This window comes from Oncorhynchus masou, chromosome 33 (genome assembly GCF_036934945.1).
Source record: "Oncorhynchus masou masou isolate Uvic2021 chromosome 33, UVic_Omas_1.1, whole genome shotgun sequence".
NCBI lineage: Eukaryota > Metazoa > Chordata > Actinopteri > Salmoniformes > Salmonidae > Oncorhynchus > Oncorhynchus masou.
Window position 1 is genome coordinate 31,596,220 of NC_088244.1, and position 15,967 is coordinate 31,612,186.

At 40.3% G+C, this 15,967-nt stretch overlaps 1 protein-coding gene across 1 annotated transcript; it reads right to left on the bottom strand.

Annotated features, from left to right (window-relative positions):
- Positions 1 to 1,276: 1,276 nt before the first annotated feature.
- LOC135528261 (uncharacterized) lies at positions 1,277 to 14,190 on the bottom strand. Its single transcript, XM_064957225.1, has 7 exons — positions 12,773 to 14,190; positions 12,517 to 12,594; positions 12,304 to 12,415; positions 5,741 to 5,895; positions 5,370 to 5,446; positions 4,106 to 4,275; positions 1,277 to 3,365 (listed from the first exon to the last, which is right to left on the bottom strand). Exons 1-7 carry the CDS (start codon positions 13,658 to 13,660, stop codon positions 3,220 to 3,222), a joined length of 1,626 nt encoding a protein of 541 aa, XP_064813297.1. The 5' UTR covers positions 13,661 to 14,190; the 3' UTR covers positions 1,277 to 3,219.
- Between the last annotated feature and the right edge of the window lie 1,777 nt (positions 14,191 to 15,967).

Here is a 15,967-nt window from a genome sequence, read left to right on the forward strand (position 1 = left end):
TCGTATGTTCTGGAGCTAACAGGACAGGTTTTTGCTAGTTGAATATTTATAATTGTGCATTAAAAAAGGAATCAAGGGTTTAAGTGTGCCATTGCCGCTGCTCCTTTGTCCGGGCCTGTCCAAAAATGTCCACCTTGAGGCTATTTTCAGAGCCAAGAGCTAGCATGTGAATCCACATTCCTAAATGATATCACATACTGGCACCTGCGTCATATCTGAACTGGGATACAGGTTGACATCAAACCATAAATTATACAATAATGTTTGGTGTCTTCCAAGCCCCTTTGCCTGTTCACATAAGAATTGGCCAACCTAAACATATTGTGAATACAATGTCTTTGCTGTCATAATGTCAAAGTCAGTTGTCATTTGGGAATCTCATCTTGCGTATCAACCTCTTTCATGCTGAGATCCACTGTATTAAACATACTTAATCATTGGGCAAAGAAAGGTAAGCTCAGGGATGCAGTTACCTTGGATACACAGTAGGCCTTTGCTTCCAAGTCAAAATACCATTTGTTCAATCATTTGTACCAAATTGACTGTACCCATCATTTGGGTTACAAAAGCAGTTCAGAGTAGCGATACCAAATATCCTTGCTTTTGTATACTGCCATCTTCTGGTTTGGCAATATATTCCATCCAGAACATTGCATTTCCCGAACAACTTTCATAGGTAGTCAATTATTTGAGGTCTGGTCACAAAAGTTCCTAGGTGGCAAAGGTCCAGAGGAATATTGTAATTTATCATCATAGTAACCCCCACCGAGCAACCCATTTAACCCAAACCGTTCAAACCCCACTTGTTGGCAGATATATAAAAAAAGGACAATTTTAGCTAAATTCCTGCAATTCTACACATTGCCATGTCTTGTGTGTGTTCATATGATACCTGAGTGACTCAACAAAATCAAATTGGGGGGAGGGTCGAGGCCCCTGGGCACAATTTCTGGCAATAACTACAACCTAACTTACCTACCAGCGCCATGATAAACTGCACCGTGATAAACTGTAATTTTCTGACACATAAATAGCTCTCTAAAAAAGGTCTATCAGTGAATGACATAAGAGGAAAACTGCCATTACAATAACACATTCTGAAATTGCACCGTGTGCATTCTATTATAACGCTCAACAGCAGTAAGTGGAACTGGACTGAGTTCCATATTGAACCAGATCACAGTCTACCAGTTAAGTATGGCTAGTACAGGCTGATTGTGTCACCCTAACAATTTCTAATATCAACATTTAAACAATTAAAAACAGTAAGCAAAAATAAATAACTTGCTATTTAATTAAGTCTGATTCAAAATGTGGACATCTTAAAAAACAAACTTTTTTTTTTCAAAACTACAGCATACTATAAAATTCAGCACACAAAATATAACTTTCTGTTAATGTACACTATATTTCAAATTCCAGATGGTTACAGATAACGATTTAAGATTAACAGATCTGTACTCTGCACAAAAGGTTAACTTTAAATATGTACATGCCAATGCCATCAGTTTGTGTGGAAAAGAAATAACATAAAAGCACTAGTATTGTTACTGTAGTTTAAGAGCAACCCGTGGCTACAGTTATGCTACTTCGTCAGACCACTCAATGCAAATATTCGCTCTGGACAGCACACCATTCAAACATCATCGTGACTTAACTTTACTTCATGCACAAAAAAAAAAAAAAAAACTTGTGATGATGCCAGTTTCTAAAAGATAAAAACAATGCAACAAGCTCAAAATATTACAATTCATGACAAAATGTTGGATTTCAATCAATTTGTTAAAATATATTTAAAGATGGAATCCAGAGTAGCGGGAAACAGCACCACTGGCTGAGGAGCAGTAAAGCATTGCAGTACATATTGTGCTCTTCAATCGCGCTTTGCAATGACATCAGAGGGGAAAAAGTGTTATTTGCAGTAACGACTTTGTTGTAATATCGCAAACGGACGTGGCTGTGTCGCCATGAAGGATTCCGGCTTTAAAGTTATTTAAATGAATACACTGACTAGAAAATATGGGAATATGGGTGTAGAGCTACACACTAAGTTGATGATAGAAAAGGCAAAACACTGGTGACACATTACCTAGATTTACCTTAAACTAACAAACTACTGTAGAATAAACTTATTTACACAGATACACCCAAACAATGCCAGGTGTGTAAGAACCTTATACGGTCCCTAAAATAAACGAGTTTCCTTCCATGAAAACACCCACGACTAGGTCATCCCTGAGAACAAGATTTGGTTCAGTACGAAGTGCATCCGAGACAATGTTTTGTAAATGATTACAACCCATCAACAAAAAAATAAAATCACCTTTTTACCTCGTCAAATATCAGATTTACAATAGGAAAAGTTCAAGACATGATCACTGATACCTGTCAGTAAAATATCTAGGATTGTTTTATAGAATTACTTGCAACAACAGATTCTCTCAAATTTTCGCAGTCTCAAACCTCATTTAATATGATTGTATTACTTTTCTTTCCATTTTGTGTTGAGTAGCCCTATCAACAAGAGTGAATGACTCAAGAACGAATACCTTTTACAATGCAGAATTAAGATCGGCATGGCTCCTTAGAGTCTCTTAATTACTGGGATCTAAATTTTAAACAAAAATCAAAACATACTGGTTGTTTGACGAAATGAGTGCCTTTTGCATCCCTTTGATACTTTAAGTAGAACTTGTGCACAAATGCAGGTGAGCTGGTTTGATTCTTTTTGGCAATTTTCTAGAGTTTTGTGGTGGAAAACTATACGGGTTGAGCATAACATGTCTATCTATGGGTAACAGGGTTGACACTAGAAATGTTTTAACAATTTTATTTTTTGAGGTGAAGTTTGCATTCAAATTGCCCCTCCCTGTTGCACAAGACAAGCTTCCATTCTCCCTGTTAAGAGGGATTTTATGGCTAATTGAAGAAAATCGTCAACTCACTTTACTTGTCACTTAACAGGCACCTGCTATAGTCTTGAAATGGGAAAACATGTTTTTTAACATGTGCGCTTTATGACAGAATGTTAAAGGTGAAACAAGGTATTTTTTACACCAAGTTAAAGTACTCAAAAGGTGGACTGACCAGGAGGTCAAAACATTGTGTCTGCTTTTTTAATTTGCCCTGATTATTAAAAAGGCAATGAAGAACTTAGAATGGATTAATAATTTTGATTTTGTGCATAATAAGAAAGGAAACTGGGAAAAATGAACAATCTTAGCACACGTCCGCGTCTTCGTCCACCTCAATATCCTCCTCGTCATCTTGGTCTCTAACCTCGCGACCTCGTGATTCATCCACCTCTTCATCCTCTCCGTACGAGTCCTCATCCTCTCTGGCCTCCTGGCCGCTGTCATCAGACACTGGAGAATGGAGATGTTCAGACCTTTTATAATGGGCTTCCCACTTTGAGCAAATGGAGTGATTGGCACGGGATATAAACAGGGATTTAACAATGGTGAATGTTGAAAAGGAGTAGGAATATAATTGTGTGGTACAATTGGTCAAAACTGTTGATTTTGGTTCCCCCAGCAATAAAATGTGAGAGAATGGTAAAAACAGTAAGTGGTGGATTGAAGTATCAGGTAACCAAAATGTATAAACAAAGCACACCTTAACACAGTAAACATTTAAAAAATTACTTCCAATGACCGTACATTTAAATAAGGGGTATTTGTACAAAGTCTTTGGGTCTACTGGATTTGGCAGATCAGTGTGAATAAGCTGCTGAGTTTGCATGTAAAAATAGTCCTCCTGAACCATTGGAATAAATAGAATTTCATCCAAACAATGACTTCATGTTCTGAACTGAGCTGCAAAGCTGACCAGCAGAGCCAACAAACTTCCACATGCTATGTGGTTCTCATATAATATTTCTGCTTGTGGAAAATGTCTTACCATCTCACCACCTCTCTGTCACCATCCTCCTGTGGGCTTTTTCATCTGATTCTCAGGACATATCCGCTGTCTATTCAGTTTCACCTGCTTACTCTTACAGGGACATCTTGCTATACACTTATACACATTTCTCAGGAGGTAGAGGAAAACCAGCAGACAGTGTGGCCCTAAAGCACTAGAATCAGGTTCATTAGTCTTCTCTAACCTGCATCTTGGCCCCCATGCACCTCGTCCTCATCTTCATCCTCCTCTTCCCTGCTATGACCTCGTCCAGGCTTAGCCTGCTCTTCGGCCTGGTCTTCGTCATCATCCGAGTCGGAGATCACCACACAATCATCCCTGTTGCTGTTGTCAGCTGGCTTGGGCCCACTGGTGCTGTTGGAACCAGATGTTGTGGTCAGGGATGTTAACAGCGCGAGAGTAGCTCTACAAAAAGCTGGTACTGGAGTGAAGTGCTTTTGTCAGCCCAGTCATTGTGCAACAAATAATTCTAAAAGAATTCGCCTGTTAAACCGTTTTGATCACCACGATTAAAAATAGCCACTTTTATTTCTCAATCTCAACAAGTTTGCCTCATTTGCCATTCGAGTGCATATAAAGCAAACGGTAGGCAGCCTATCAGTGCTTCACCCACCACTTTGCAATATGAGCTTGATGTAGAATAAATGTTTGAAACCTGAAAATATTACTTTACTTCAAATAATGAGGCATGTCTTAATTTGCTTCAAAGAAGCCTTGCCAAAATCCATCCACAGAAACATGGAGGCAATCATTTTAAGATTTCCTCATGCCATTAACCAGCATTTCTCTCCTCTTCTATTGGTTTTCATGTCAACTTTCTTTCATTGTCCAGAAGCCAAAGGCACCATCCCAGTCATATTAGCAACCCATCAGTTGTTGCTATTGGATTCCCTCTCTTTCCATGTTTCTAACAGAGATGTTGACCTCTGTCATATGGAACCGCTCACATCAGGTGTGCTGTTAAGAACTGTGTTTGACAGACTTACATTCTGGTGAAAGTTTGAAAATGTTGTTTTATTAGCTGCTTCATTACAGGAAGTGCATGTTCAATAATAGGTTTGCTATTTTGCCTGTTTACATTAAGCTCTTAATGAAAAATGCCTGTTCCTTCTATGCATCTAGCCCAGTGGTATGCATGCATAGTCTTATGTTGGTCAGTAATTTTGCTGTTTGGAAAATATTTAACAGTTTGTTGACCAGATAATGGGGATCAGTTAGTCGGCAGCAAAATGGACTGAAATTTGCATCCCTAGTTGTGATAGTTAGGACAATCAAGAGACCTGACATGTCCTGTTTTTGTTTATACACAAAATGCTTTCTAATAAAAGTGTTTGGTATCATTTTAGGCTACATTATGGCACATATTAAAGTGGTAATAGTATCATGGAGATGGAACAGTCCTTATTGAACTTAGTTCCACAAGAAGAGGTTTTGTTGGGAAGCTTTACCTGCCATTCTGCCTGGGTTCCCACAGTGGAGTCAGGTAGTATCTCAGAGGGTTTCTGAAAAGGTCATCCTTCAGTATCTATAGATTCACACGGAACAGAACAGTGTGTTGGAATAGTGGAGTAACGCTGAGTGTTCGAGCCTAAAATAATGGCAGTCGTGTGGTCACCAGTGGAACTGTGCAATGGATGGCAAATAGCCTAGCGGCTAAGAGCGTTGGGCCAGTAACCGAAAGTTCGCTGGTTGGATTCACTGAGCCGACTAGGTGAAAAATCTGTTGACTAAAATGTTGAATGTGTGTGCTGGATTACTTCATGCATGTCAGACTGTGCACCAGCTCACAACCTGTGCCAAGCAGTGAGCATGCCGTTACCTGTGCTATATCGTCCCGGCCAGGGCTGGTGTGGTCGCTGAACCAGCTGAAGAAGGTCTGGTAGATGCCACGTCCCGATCTCCTGGGTTCACTGTGGAGCGTCAGATTCTGCCCGCGGTACCACAGGATGGGGTCGGAGAAAGACACTGGAGATCCTGTAAGAGGACATGAAACAGAGGAAGGATATTGTCATTATTGGCCTCATTTACACCTAAACCCAGATTACACCTGTGTTGACATGGGAGTCTTGTCCTGTCAATATTTTCCCCATACTGTCGGTGTCCCACAACAGTTCCATGACCTCGACAACTTTCCTGTCCCAATATAAAATTACTCCAGTCCCGTGCTCCTTTTAACATGCAGAAATAACTTCCGTTAGCTGCTCGGCGATCACTCCCTGCTGAGTGTTTTCATAGCAATGGCCCCTGACAAGACACGAGAGCTGTTCGCTCACTGGTAGCTACTTTCCATTGCTTGCCCAGCTGATACATTTTTGCTATCTATAAATAAGGACAAACCACTTGGTACCAACAACCTGGATGGTCAATTGCTGAGGTTGGTAGCAGAATACATTGTGAATCCTGACACATCTTCAATTTCAGCCTAGAAGACGGTGTGTGCCATGGAACAAGGCAAAGATCATTTCACTACCCAAAAATAGCAGAGCGTCCTTTAATGGTTCAAACAGCCGACCGGGGGGGGGGGGGGGTGTTTGATCAAATAAAGTTATTTTACAGAAAACAAACTAACAGACTTTCAGCATGCTTTGGCGAAGGGCACTACATGCTCGGGACTGACACAGATGACTGATTATTGGCTGAAAGAAATTGATAGTAAGAAGATTGAAGGAGCTGTTTTGTTAGACTCCATGCAGCTTTTGATGTCATTGATCATAACCCATTGCTGAAAAAAGGTTGGGTGTTATGGATTTGCATCCTCTGCCTTACTATGGTTTGAGAGTTACCCCTCCAATAGAACAGAGGGTTATTGTTAATGGAAGCCTCTCTCATGCAAATTCAGTTGAGTGTGGTGTACCGCACTACAGCCGGCTAGGGCAGTGGTGTAAAGTACTAAAGTAAAAACACTTTAAAGTACTACTTAAGTCGTTTTTTGGGAATCTATACTTTACTATTTATATATGTTTGACAACTTTTACTTTACTACATTCATAAAGAATATATATACGTTTTACGCCTAACATTTTCCCCGACACCCAAAAGTACTCGTTACACTTTGAATGCTTAGCAGGACAGGAAAATTGTCTAATTCACACACTTAGCAAGAGAACATCCCTGGTCATCCCTACTGCCTCTGATCTGGCAGACTCAAAACACAAATGCTTTGTTTGTATATTATGTCTGAATATTGAACTGTGCCCCTGACTATCTATATATTTTAAAAAACAAGAATTGTGTCTGGTTTGCATAATATAAGACACTTTAAAATGATATATACTTTCTTTTGATACTTAAGTACATTTAAAACCAAATACTTTTACTTGAGTAGTATTTTACTGGGTGACTCACTTTTACTGAAGTAGTATTTTACTGGGTGACTCACTTTTACTGAAGTAGTATTTTACTGGATGACTCACTTTTACTGGAGTTATTTTCTTTTAAAGGCATCTTTACTTCTACCCAAGTATGAAAATGTGATACTTTTTCCACCACTGGTCTAGGACCATTATTGTTTGTTTTAACAAATTACCTTCCACTGACTTTGAATAAAGCCTGTGTGCCTATGTACGCTGATGACTTAACAAAAACACGTTGGCAGCAACAGTGAATTAAATAAACACTTAACATAGAGCTCCAGTCAATTTTAGAATGGGTAACTAGCAATAGGCTGGTGCTAAATATCTCAAACTGAAAGCATAATATTTGGGACAAATCACTCACTCAACCTCGTTTAGATCTATTATTGAATAATGTGGCTATTGAGTAAGTTGAGGAGACTAAACTACTGGATGTAACCCTAGATAGCAAGCTGTCATTGTCAAAATATATAGATTCAAATGGTTGCTAAAATGGGAAGAAGTCTGTCCATGATAGGGCGTCGCTCTGCCTTCTTGACATCTTAGTCGACCAGACAGGTCGTACGGGCCCTAGTTTCGTCAAACCTGGACTACTGCCCAGCTGTGTCATTCAAAGGAAATGTGCGGCAAAAGACGATGAATGTCAGTTGGTCCAGTACAATGCAGCGCATATTGCACTTAGATGTACATGGAGGGAAAGTGTCAGTAACATGCATACCAGTCTCGCCTGGCTCAAAGTTGAGGAGAGTGACTGTTCTCGTTTCAGTATATTTGGCATATGTCACGAGTCTATACTTCACAGGAGAGCCATTTGGATGTACATTTTTATTTATTTATCAAAATGCATTTTTTGGCAGAAATGCCTTCTGGAAGATGTGAACTTTCATGTGCCTTACTGTGGCTAAATTGTATGCCATGTGTAAATACAAATATATATTTTAATTACGAACCTAGTTGATTTAGCCACAGAAAGACAGTAACCTTGCCGCTATCCACGATTGGCTGAGATAATGAGTGGGCTGGACATGCCGAGAGAGGAGTTCGGATTGGACTGCCATGTAGCACGCTTTTGTTTATTTGAGCTGGTCAGTATGTTTATTTAACTAGGCAAGTCAGTTAAGAACAAATTCTTATTTTCAATGACATCCTAGGAACTGCCTTGTTCAGGGGCAGAAGGACAGATTTTTACCTTTGCTCGCTAGCATTAAACTTATGTGTAGGTAATCCTGTCTAACACAGCATGTTTTTTTTAAAGATATCGCATAGTATAACTGCATTAGAGTTTCTCCACTTTCTGGAGGACCAAGTTTTGAAATAAGTGGAATTAGAGTATGATAGCTAAGGAGATGGAGAACACAGTTGTCTCCGGATTACAAACTAAGGTGAACCATGGCACCCGCAAGAGAAGAATCCGTCCATGTATATGGGTAAGATAGTCTAGCTAGCTAAATTTTCAGATATTACACATTCCTAATTTTGTCAAAGTAATTTTCATTTCAAGTTAGTGTACTGTTAGCTACACATTACTTGTATGATCTGTGTAGTAATATTATTTGTATCTCAGAGCCTTTGCTTTGCTAGTTATAGTCTAATGTTAGCCAGCTAACATTTAACCTGGTTGGTTAGCTACCTGCAGATTCATGCTGGGTAGTAACTAGAGGTCGACCGATTTAAATCAGTAATCTGCTTTTTGGACGCCGATTACATTGCAATCCACGAGGAAACTGCGTGGCAGGCTGACTACCTGTTACGCGAGTGCAGCATCAAAAGGACCTTGTAGCTGCAAGGAGCCAAGGTAAGTTGCTAGCATTAACTTCTTGAAACTCCCCATCCCGGATCCGGGTGTGTGACTAAAGCCTCAGGCTCATTAGCATAACGCAACGTTAACGATTTCTGAAAATCGCAAATAAAATGAAAATAATGCGTCTGCTCTCAAGCTTAGCCTTTTCTTAACACTGTCATCTCAGATTTTCAAAATATGCTTTTGAACCATAGAAATTGACTAATTTGTGTAAGAGTATGCAAAGCTAGCATAGCATTTTGAGTAGCATTTAGCACGCAACATTTTCACAAAAACCAGATAACCAAATAAATAAAATCATTTACCTTTGAAGAGCTTCTGATGTTTTCAATGAGGAGACTCAGTTACATACCAAATGCGCAGTTTTTCCTGAAAGCGTCTGTGTGTAGGAGAAATCGTTCCGTTTTCTACATTGCGTCTGGCTACCGAAACGAACCGAAAATTCAGTCACCTACAACGTAAAACTTTTTCCGGATTAACTACATAATATCGACCGAAACATGGCAAACGTTGTTTGGAATCAATCCTCAAGGTGTTTTTTCACATATCTCTTCATTGATATGCAGTTCGTGGAAGCTTGCTTTCTTCTCTGTATCGCATGGAAAAATACTGGCAGGTGACTTTTGCGCACCAATTTCGGCGCAGGACACCGGGCGGAAACCTGGTAAATGTGGTCTCTTATGGTCAATCTTCCAATGATCTGCCTACAAATACGTCACAATGCTGCAGACACCTTGGGGAAACGACAGAAAGGGCAGGCTCATTCCTCTCGCATTCACAGCCATTTAAGGAGACAATGGAAAACAGAGCCTCAAATCCTTGTCATTTCCTGGATGCCATCTCATCTTGGTTTTGCCTGAAGCTCACGTTCTAGGGCTCACGTTCTCTCTACGCACAGAGAATATCTTGGTATTTCTGGACACGTCAGAGTGTTTTCTTTCGAATGGTATCAATTATATGCATAGTCGAGCATCTTTTTGTGACAAAATATCTTGTTTAAAACGGGAACGTTTTTCATCCAAAAATGAAATAGCGCCCCCATAGATGTAAGAGGTTAAACCTCTCATAATAATTAACTAGCTTGTCCTGCGTTTCATATAATCAATGCGGTGCCTGTTAATTTATCATCGATTCACAGCCTACTTCAATGTCGCCAAATGGATGATGATTTAACAAAGGCACATTCACAGGAAAGAAAAGCACAAATGTACCTAGCCATAAACATCAATGCCCTTCTTAAAATCAATACACAGAAGTACATATTTTTTTATCTGCATATTTAGTTAAAATAAATTAATGTTAGCAGGAAATATTAACTAGGGAAATTGTGTCACTTCTCTTGCATTCAGTGCAAGCAGAGTCAGGGTATATGCAACAGTTTGGGCCACCTGGCCCGATGAACTAATTTGCCAGAATTTTACATAATTATGACATAACATTGAAGGTTGTACAATGTAACAGCAATATTTAGACTTAGGATTGCCACCCATTTGATAAAATATGGAACGGTTCCGTATTTCACTGAAAGAATAAACATTTTGTTTCCGAAATGATAGTTTCCGGATTTGACCATATTAATAAGCAAAGGCTCGTATTGCTGTGTCTATTATATGTCTATGATTTGATAGCGCAGTCTGAGTGGTGGAAGGAAGCAGCAGGCTCCTAAGCATTCATTCAAACAGCACTTTACTGCGTTTGCAAGCAGTTCTTAGCAATAGTTGAAGCACAGCGCTGTTTATGACTTCAAGCCTATCAACTTCCGAGATTAGGCTGGCAATACTAAAGTGCCTATAAGAACATCCAATAGCCAAAGGTATATGAAATACAAATGGTAGAGAGAGAAATAGTCGACGCATCATAATTCCTATAATAACCACAACCTAAAACTTCTTAACTGGGAATATTGAAGAACTGGGAATCTTGAACCACCAGCTTTCATATGGTCTCATGTTCTGAGCAAGGAACTTAAACATTAGCTTTATTCCATGGCACATATTGCACTTTTACTTCTCCAACACTGTTTTTGCATTATTTAAACCAAATTGAACATGTTTCATTATTTTATTTGAGACTAAATGGATTTTATTTATATATTATATTAAGTTATAATAAAAAAAAGTGTTCATTCAGTGTTGTAATTGTCATTATTACAAATACATATATAAAAAATAAATAAAAAAAATCGTCTGATTAATCGGTTACTGCTTTTTTTGGACCTTCAATAGAATGTTCATGTCACCGCAACAGCTGTTGATAGACGTAGCTGGTAAATTCACTCTGGCTATCTACTCCGATTTCAAGCACTCAGAGTGTACCAGAGCGCAGAATAATGGACAAATTTACAAACGCTCAACACCCTTTTAAATGGCCGGTGTCAGTAAACGTTGAAAAAAATATAATAATATTTTGATGCCAGAAGCACAGTTGCAGTCACCAACGCTCTGGATAACAAACACAGCATATCCAGCTCCGCAAGGGCAAGTAAAATGATCAGAGTGAGCTGTTCTTGCATTTGTGTCTGGAAGTAGCTAGCAAGCTAGCCAAAGTTAAACAGTTAGGTTGGGTGGTTGACTGCTGTTAGTACACAACGCACGGCTCAACCCTTAAAGAGATGGGTGTGGCTAAAGCTTAAGAGTGTGTGAACGATGCTGAATGGTTGTAGACAAAGAGCTCTCCAGTAGGTGTACCAAAACATTCAAAGGCCATTTTCTCAAAAGTGAGGTTTATCAACTTTCAAAGCACAATTACTTTCCCATTGTTCCCCAACTGTAGTGTTTTATCCAATGTAAAAAATACAATTTCAAATTTTGCTACACAAGACCAAATCGAGCCAGTCGGTCACAAATACCAAAATTTGAGGACTGAAGAACACGTGTTACTATAGTGAGGAGCGGTAGAAAAAGAAAAAACTCAAAATGATGTCATCCTAAAACTGCTTACAACACAAATAACTTTGTTCCTCAACTGTAAATAATTCCTGCACTGCCCGTCCCTGTGGACTATTGATCCTGTTCGGTCCTGTCCCAAACTTGACCCCCATTCCTGCCAGAATCCCACGGTAGTCCTGTTCTTGTGTTAACCTGTCCAATGTCTAAATGTCGCATTCTAAAGTCTCTGTTTAGAGATGGTGACTTAATTTGCCCTTATACTCAATTGTTGTGCACCAGCCGGGTCCGTTTACGTAAGAGATGACAAGCAAGACAGATATGAACTGGATCTGTCACTCACCTCCCATTCCAAGGTGGAGCTCCTTCACTATGATGACGTTTTGGAAGTAAGGGTTCTGCCTGAAGTGGAACCCGATTCTGTAGCCAAGCTTGTTGTTTTTGAAGGATTCAATCTACATAGGAGACAAGACATTTTAAATTCAGGGGAGCAATAGGTTATTTATTCTGAAGAATATAAAGATTCATTACATTTTCACTGGGAATATTTAATTACTTCAAGGTTGGTCATGTAACTGAGAGCGTCTTCATCGGTTTCGTCGATGTGAGCAGAGAGATGAGGGTGGTTCAACAACTGAGCTTTGAGTCAAGAGAAAAATAAATGTGACATACCTACACACTCACCAACATATACAGTGTCTATGCACATAATTCACAGGCACATGAATTGGGACCATGAGGGTAATTTGTTGCCATCTGGAAAAGTGTGTGTGTGTCACTGTGTGCGTTTGAAAGAGTATTCAAAAGGATACTGCCGTGACCCAGAAGTCGGGGATGGCTTGTGTGATTGAGCTGCGCTGGTCCAGGTGTGGACGGCGCTGGCAGCTCATCTTCAGCTCTAACCGCTGGTGGAGCCACGCACCTTTCTTCTCCAGAGTATCCAGCCTCATCTGTACCTGTGCTAGAAGGGACAATGATTGTCGGATCTCTGGGGCCATCTTCACTGATACTATGGCGCACTCCCCGTCATCGTCATTATCTGATGGAAATGAGGAACTCGGTGTGGAGGATGATCCAGGTATTGAGTCGTCGTCCTCATCGGGCATGTCCTCAGCATCCTCCCTGTCAACTCCACACAGTGAGGTAGAGCTGTCTGCCGCTGCTGCCTGCGTGTGAAGGCCCCTTTCAGGTTTTGCCCGTTCGTTTGAAGACTCACGGTCACCACGCTTAACTTTGTGTCCCAGTCTCTCATGATGTACAACTTTTTTGGAGGAGCAGGAGGTTTGTTTCGCCTCATCTGTTGTTGCTCTTATGGAACTAGCGAGTGCCTTGGCGGCTGCTATTGCGGCCGAATCAGACTGGTCCATTGAAGTTGAGGGTCGGCAATCTCCAGCACTTTCCTCTGTGTCTACTTTCTTTGGATCGCGAGAGACTGGTGCACTCTCCGGGGCGCTGACCTGTGCATCAGCGTCCAGTCCACTCTCGTCATGTCCATTCTTCTCTTCCTTGGCTGATACTTTATCGCCATCTTCCCGATTTTTGTTTCCATGAGAATTCGATGTTAATTCACTGGACACGTCGTCGCCCACTCTGGCTAACTTACTAGGGAGCGGGGCCTCACCAGCCTGTTCAGGGGACGGACATCGTTTCTTCAGTGCGGAGACTGCAGACTTTTTGCTGCAGCTCTTTTTTTCGCTCATTTTTGCCAATTAACCTTAGCTTACTAGCTAAAGCAATACACCACAAATGAGTTAGGGGGTATTGGAATTTCTTGCTTAGATGTAACTGGCTAACTTGTTCGTTGCACAAATTACTAGCTAGTATTTCCTATAAACAGTTAGCAAGCTAGTTTGGCTAGCTACTTGCCCTCCTTTTCCGCGTAAATTTAGCTAGAGGCCTAAAAGCGAGCTAGCTTACCTTACGTGTGTCCTTCGTATCACAACACGGCCCCATTTTCTTAAAAGCCAGATAACAATTTAGCAATAGTTGTGCATAATAAAGTATTAACGTTATATTGAATAATGTATTGGTTTATAAATCACACAGTTCTGAAATTACTTATTTGTCCTTTCCCTCACTATTTCATCGTCCGCGATATTTATTACATTCCGGGACAGGAAAACAATTCGCTGATTGGTTAGAGGTCGCCGCGCCGAATGCTTTCCACCAATGATACAACGGGGGTAATGTTAAAGTGTTTGAAGCCCACTGAGGTATAATAAAACCAGTGCTATTCGGGATCCTTGGGATATCCATATCATAACCCTTAACAATTTTACATTTCAACTAGTCCCAAGGATGCGAGATAGCACGGACACCCGAGTCCGCTTTGTTTTTTTGTTTTTTTTCTTAAACTCGTGGGATTGTTTATGTACTTTGCTAAATATGTATTATATATTCAAAATGCAACTTCCTTATATGTTGAGGTGTAATGTAAAACCTAGACTGTAATGTAAAACCTAGACCTAGATATTCTACTGTTGTTTTCAAGGTAATCTACTCACGTTAGCATATGCCAATTCATGACCCTTCTATGGACCAACATCACATGCGCACTAGCACTCAGTGCGCCCAGGGAGCAGGGTTTCAACGAGTTACTACAGCCATAAAGTCAAAGTAGAAATATTATAAAAATGTATGAAAACAAACTAGCTTCTTGGTCTTAATTTAGCAGTGTGGTTAAGGATAGGATTAAGGTTATTTAAAATCTAATTTTGAGATATTGTGGAAATAGGCAGCATTTATTTATTTGTGGCAACTAGGGAGCAGCAAGGTTGTTTTTATTTTAACCTTTATTTAACTAGGCAAGTCATTTAAGAACAAATTCTTATAAACAATGACAGCCTACTTGTAAAGCCCCCCTGGCCAAACCCTCCCCTAACCCGGACTACGCTGGGCCAATTGTGCTCCGCCCTATGGGACTCCCGATCACGGCCGGTTGTGATACAGCCCAGGATCGAACCCGGGTCAGTAGTGAAGCCTCGAGCAGTGCCTTAAACTGCTGCGCGACTCTGGGTCTAGTTACCTGGGGTCTAGTTGTCACTAGTAACCAAAGGCAGACCCTGGCAGTATAGTAAAAAATGTATGAAAACAAACATATTTTTGGTCTTAATTTAAGGTTAGCAGTGTGGTAAAGATTAGACTCAAGGTTTAAAATCAGATTTTAAGAAGAGGAATAGGTAGAGTTTAACCACAATTATGACTTGGTGGCTGTGGCAACTAGTGTAAACCAAGCAGTCGTGACATCATCATGTCATCCAAAAACATGGCAGACATTGGATGACTATAAAATGTTGCTTGATGCTCTCAAACCCAATCCATGTGTTCAAAAGGACTGCAGGCGACTGCCGACTCTCTGATCTACAAATCATCTTTCAGCATATCACATCACTCATTATTGTTTGCAGATCAGTCAGTCACAATTTCCCTTTGATACATTGTGATTTTGATCCTCTCGAACGCGGCCAATATCTTCCATTGGATGTTTTGTGTGGCTGACCCTGTGCTGTTCCCCAGTCGTGTATGTTGTGTGTTGGGCACTGTGACAGCAAAAGTCACCAAATTTCCATTGTCTCTATATAATGGACCATTAAAGATTACATTGTATTGTATCTCAGACTCAGCAGCTCCCCAGAGCAGAGCTTGTCTTCTCAGCTAATGCGCAGATACAAAACGCCGCAGACAGAGGCACAAAGTGGCCAAAATAGATTGGGTGAGCTCCCCTTAAACACTGGACTGTTGCACATACTTGTATGTGAGTGAGACTGGGAACAAGAACGGTTGTGAGTATGTGTCTGACACTAAGTTTCTCCCTCTCTCTTTTCCAGTCTTCGTCCTTTAGCAGTATCACAGATTCCACTATGCACTATTCCAATATTATGTTTTTGAAAGATTGAAATCCGAATAAAACAAATTCACACACATCCCCCGATTCATTAAATAGGATGTTCATTGTCGTGGCATGCTTGGTTCAATAGCTATTGATAAGAGAGAACTGAATATCCAAA

Excerpts from the sequence above, each read along its gene's own strand:
- LOC135528261 (XM_064957225.1), bottom strand. The coding sequence starts at position 13,660 with ATGAGCGAAAAAAAGAGCTGCAGCAAAAAGTCTGCAGTCTCCGCACTG. Across the intron at positions 12,416-12,516 it reads GTTACATGACCAACCTTGAA|ATTGAATCCTTCAAAAACAA; the intron begins GTAATTAAATAT and ends TCTCCTATGTAG. Across the intron at positions 4,276-5,369 it reads GAACCCAGGCAGAATGGCAG|CACCAGTGGGCCCAAGCCAG; the intron begins GTAAAGCTTCCC and ends TGGTTCCAACAG.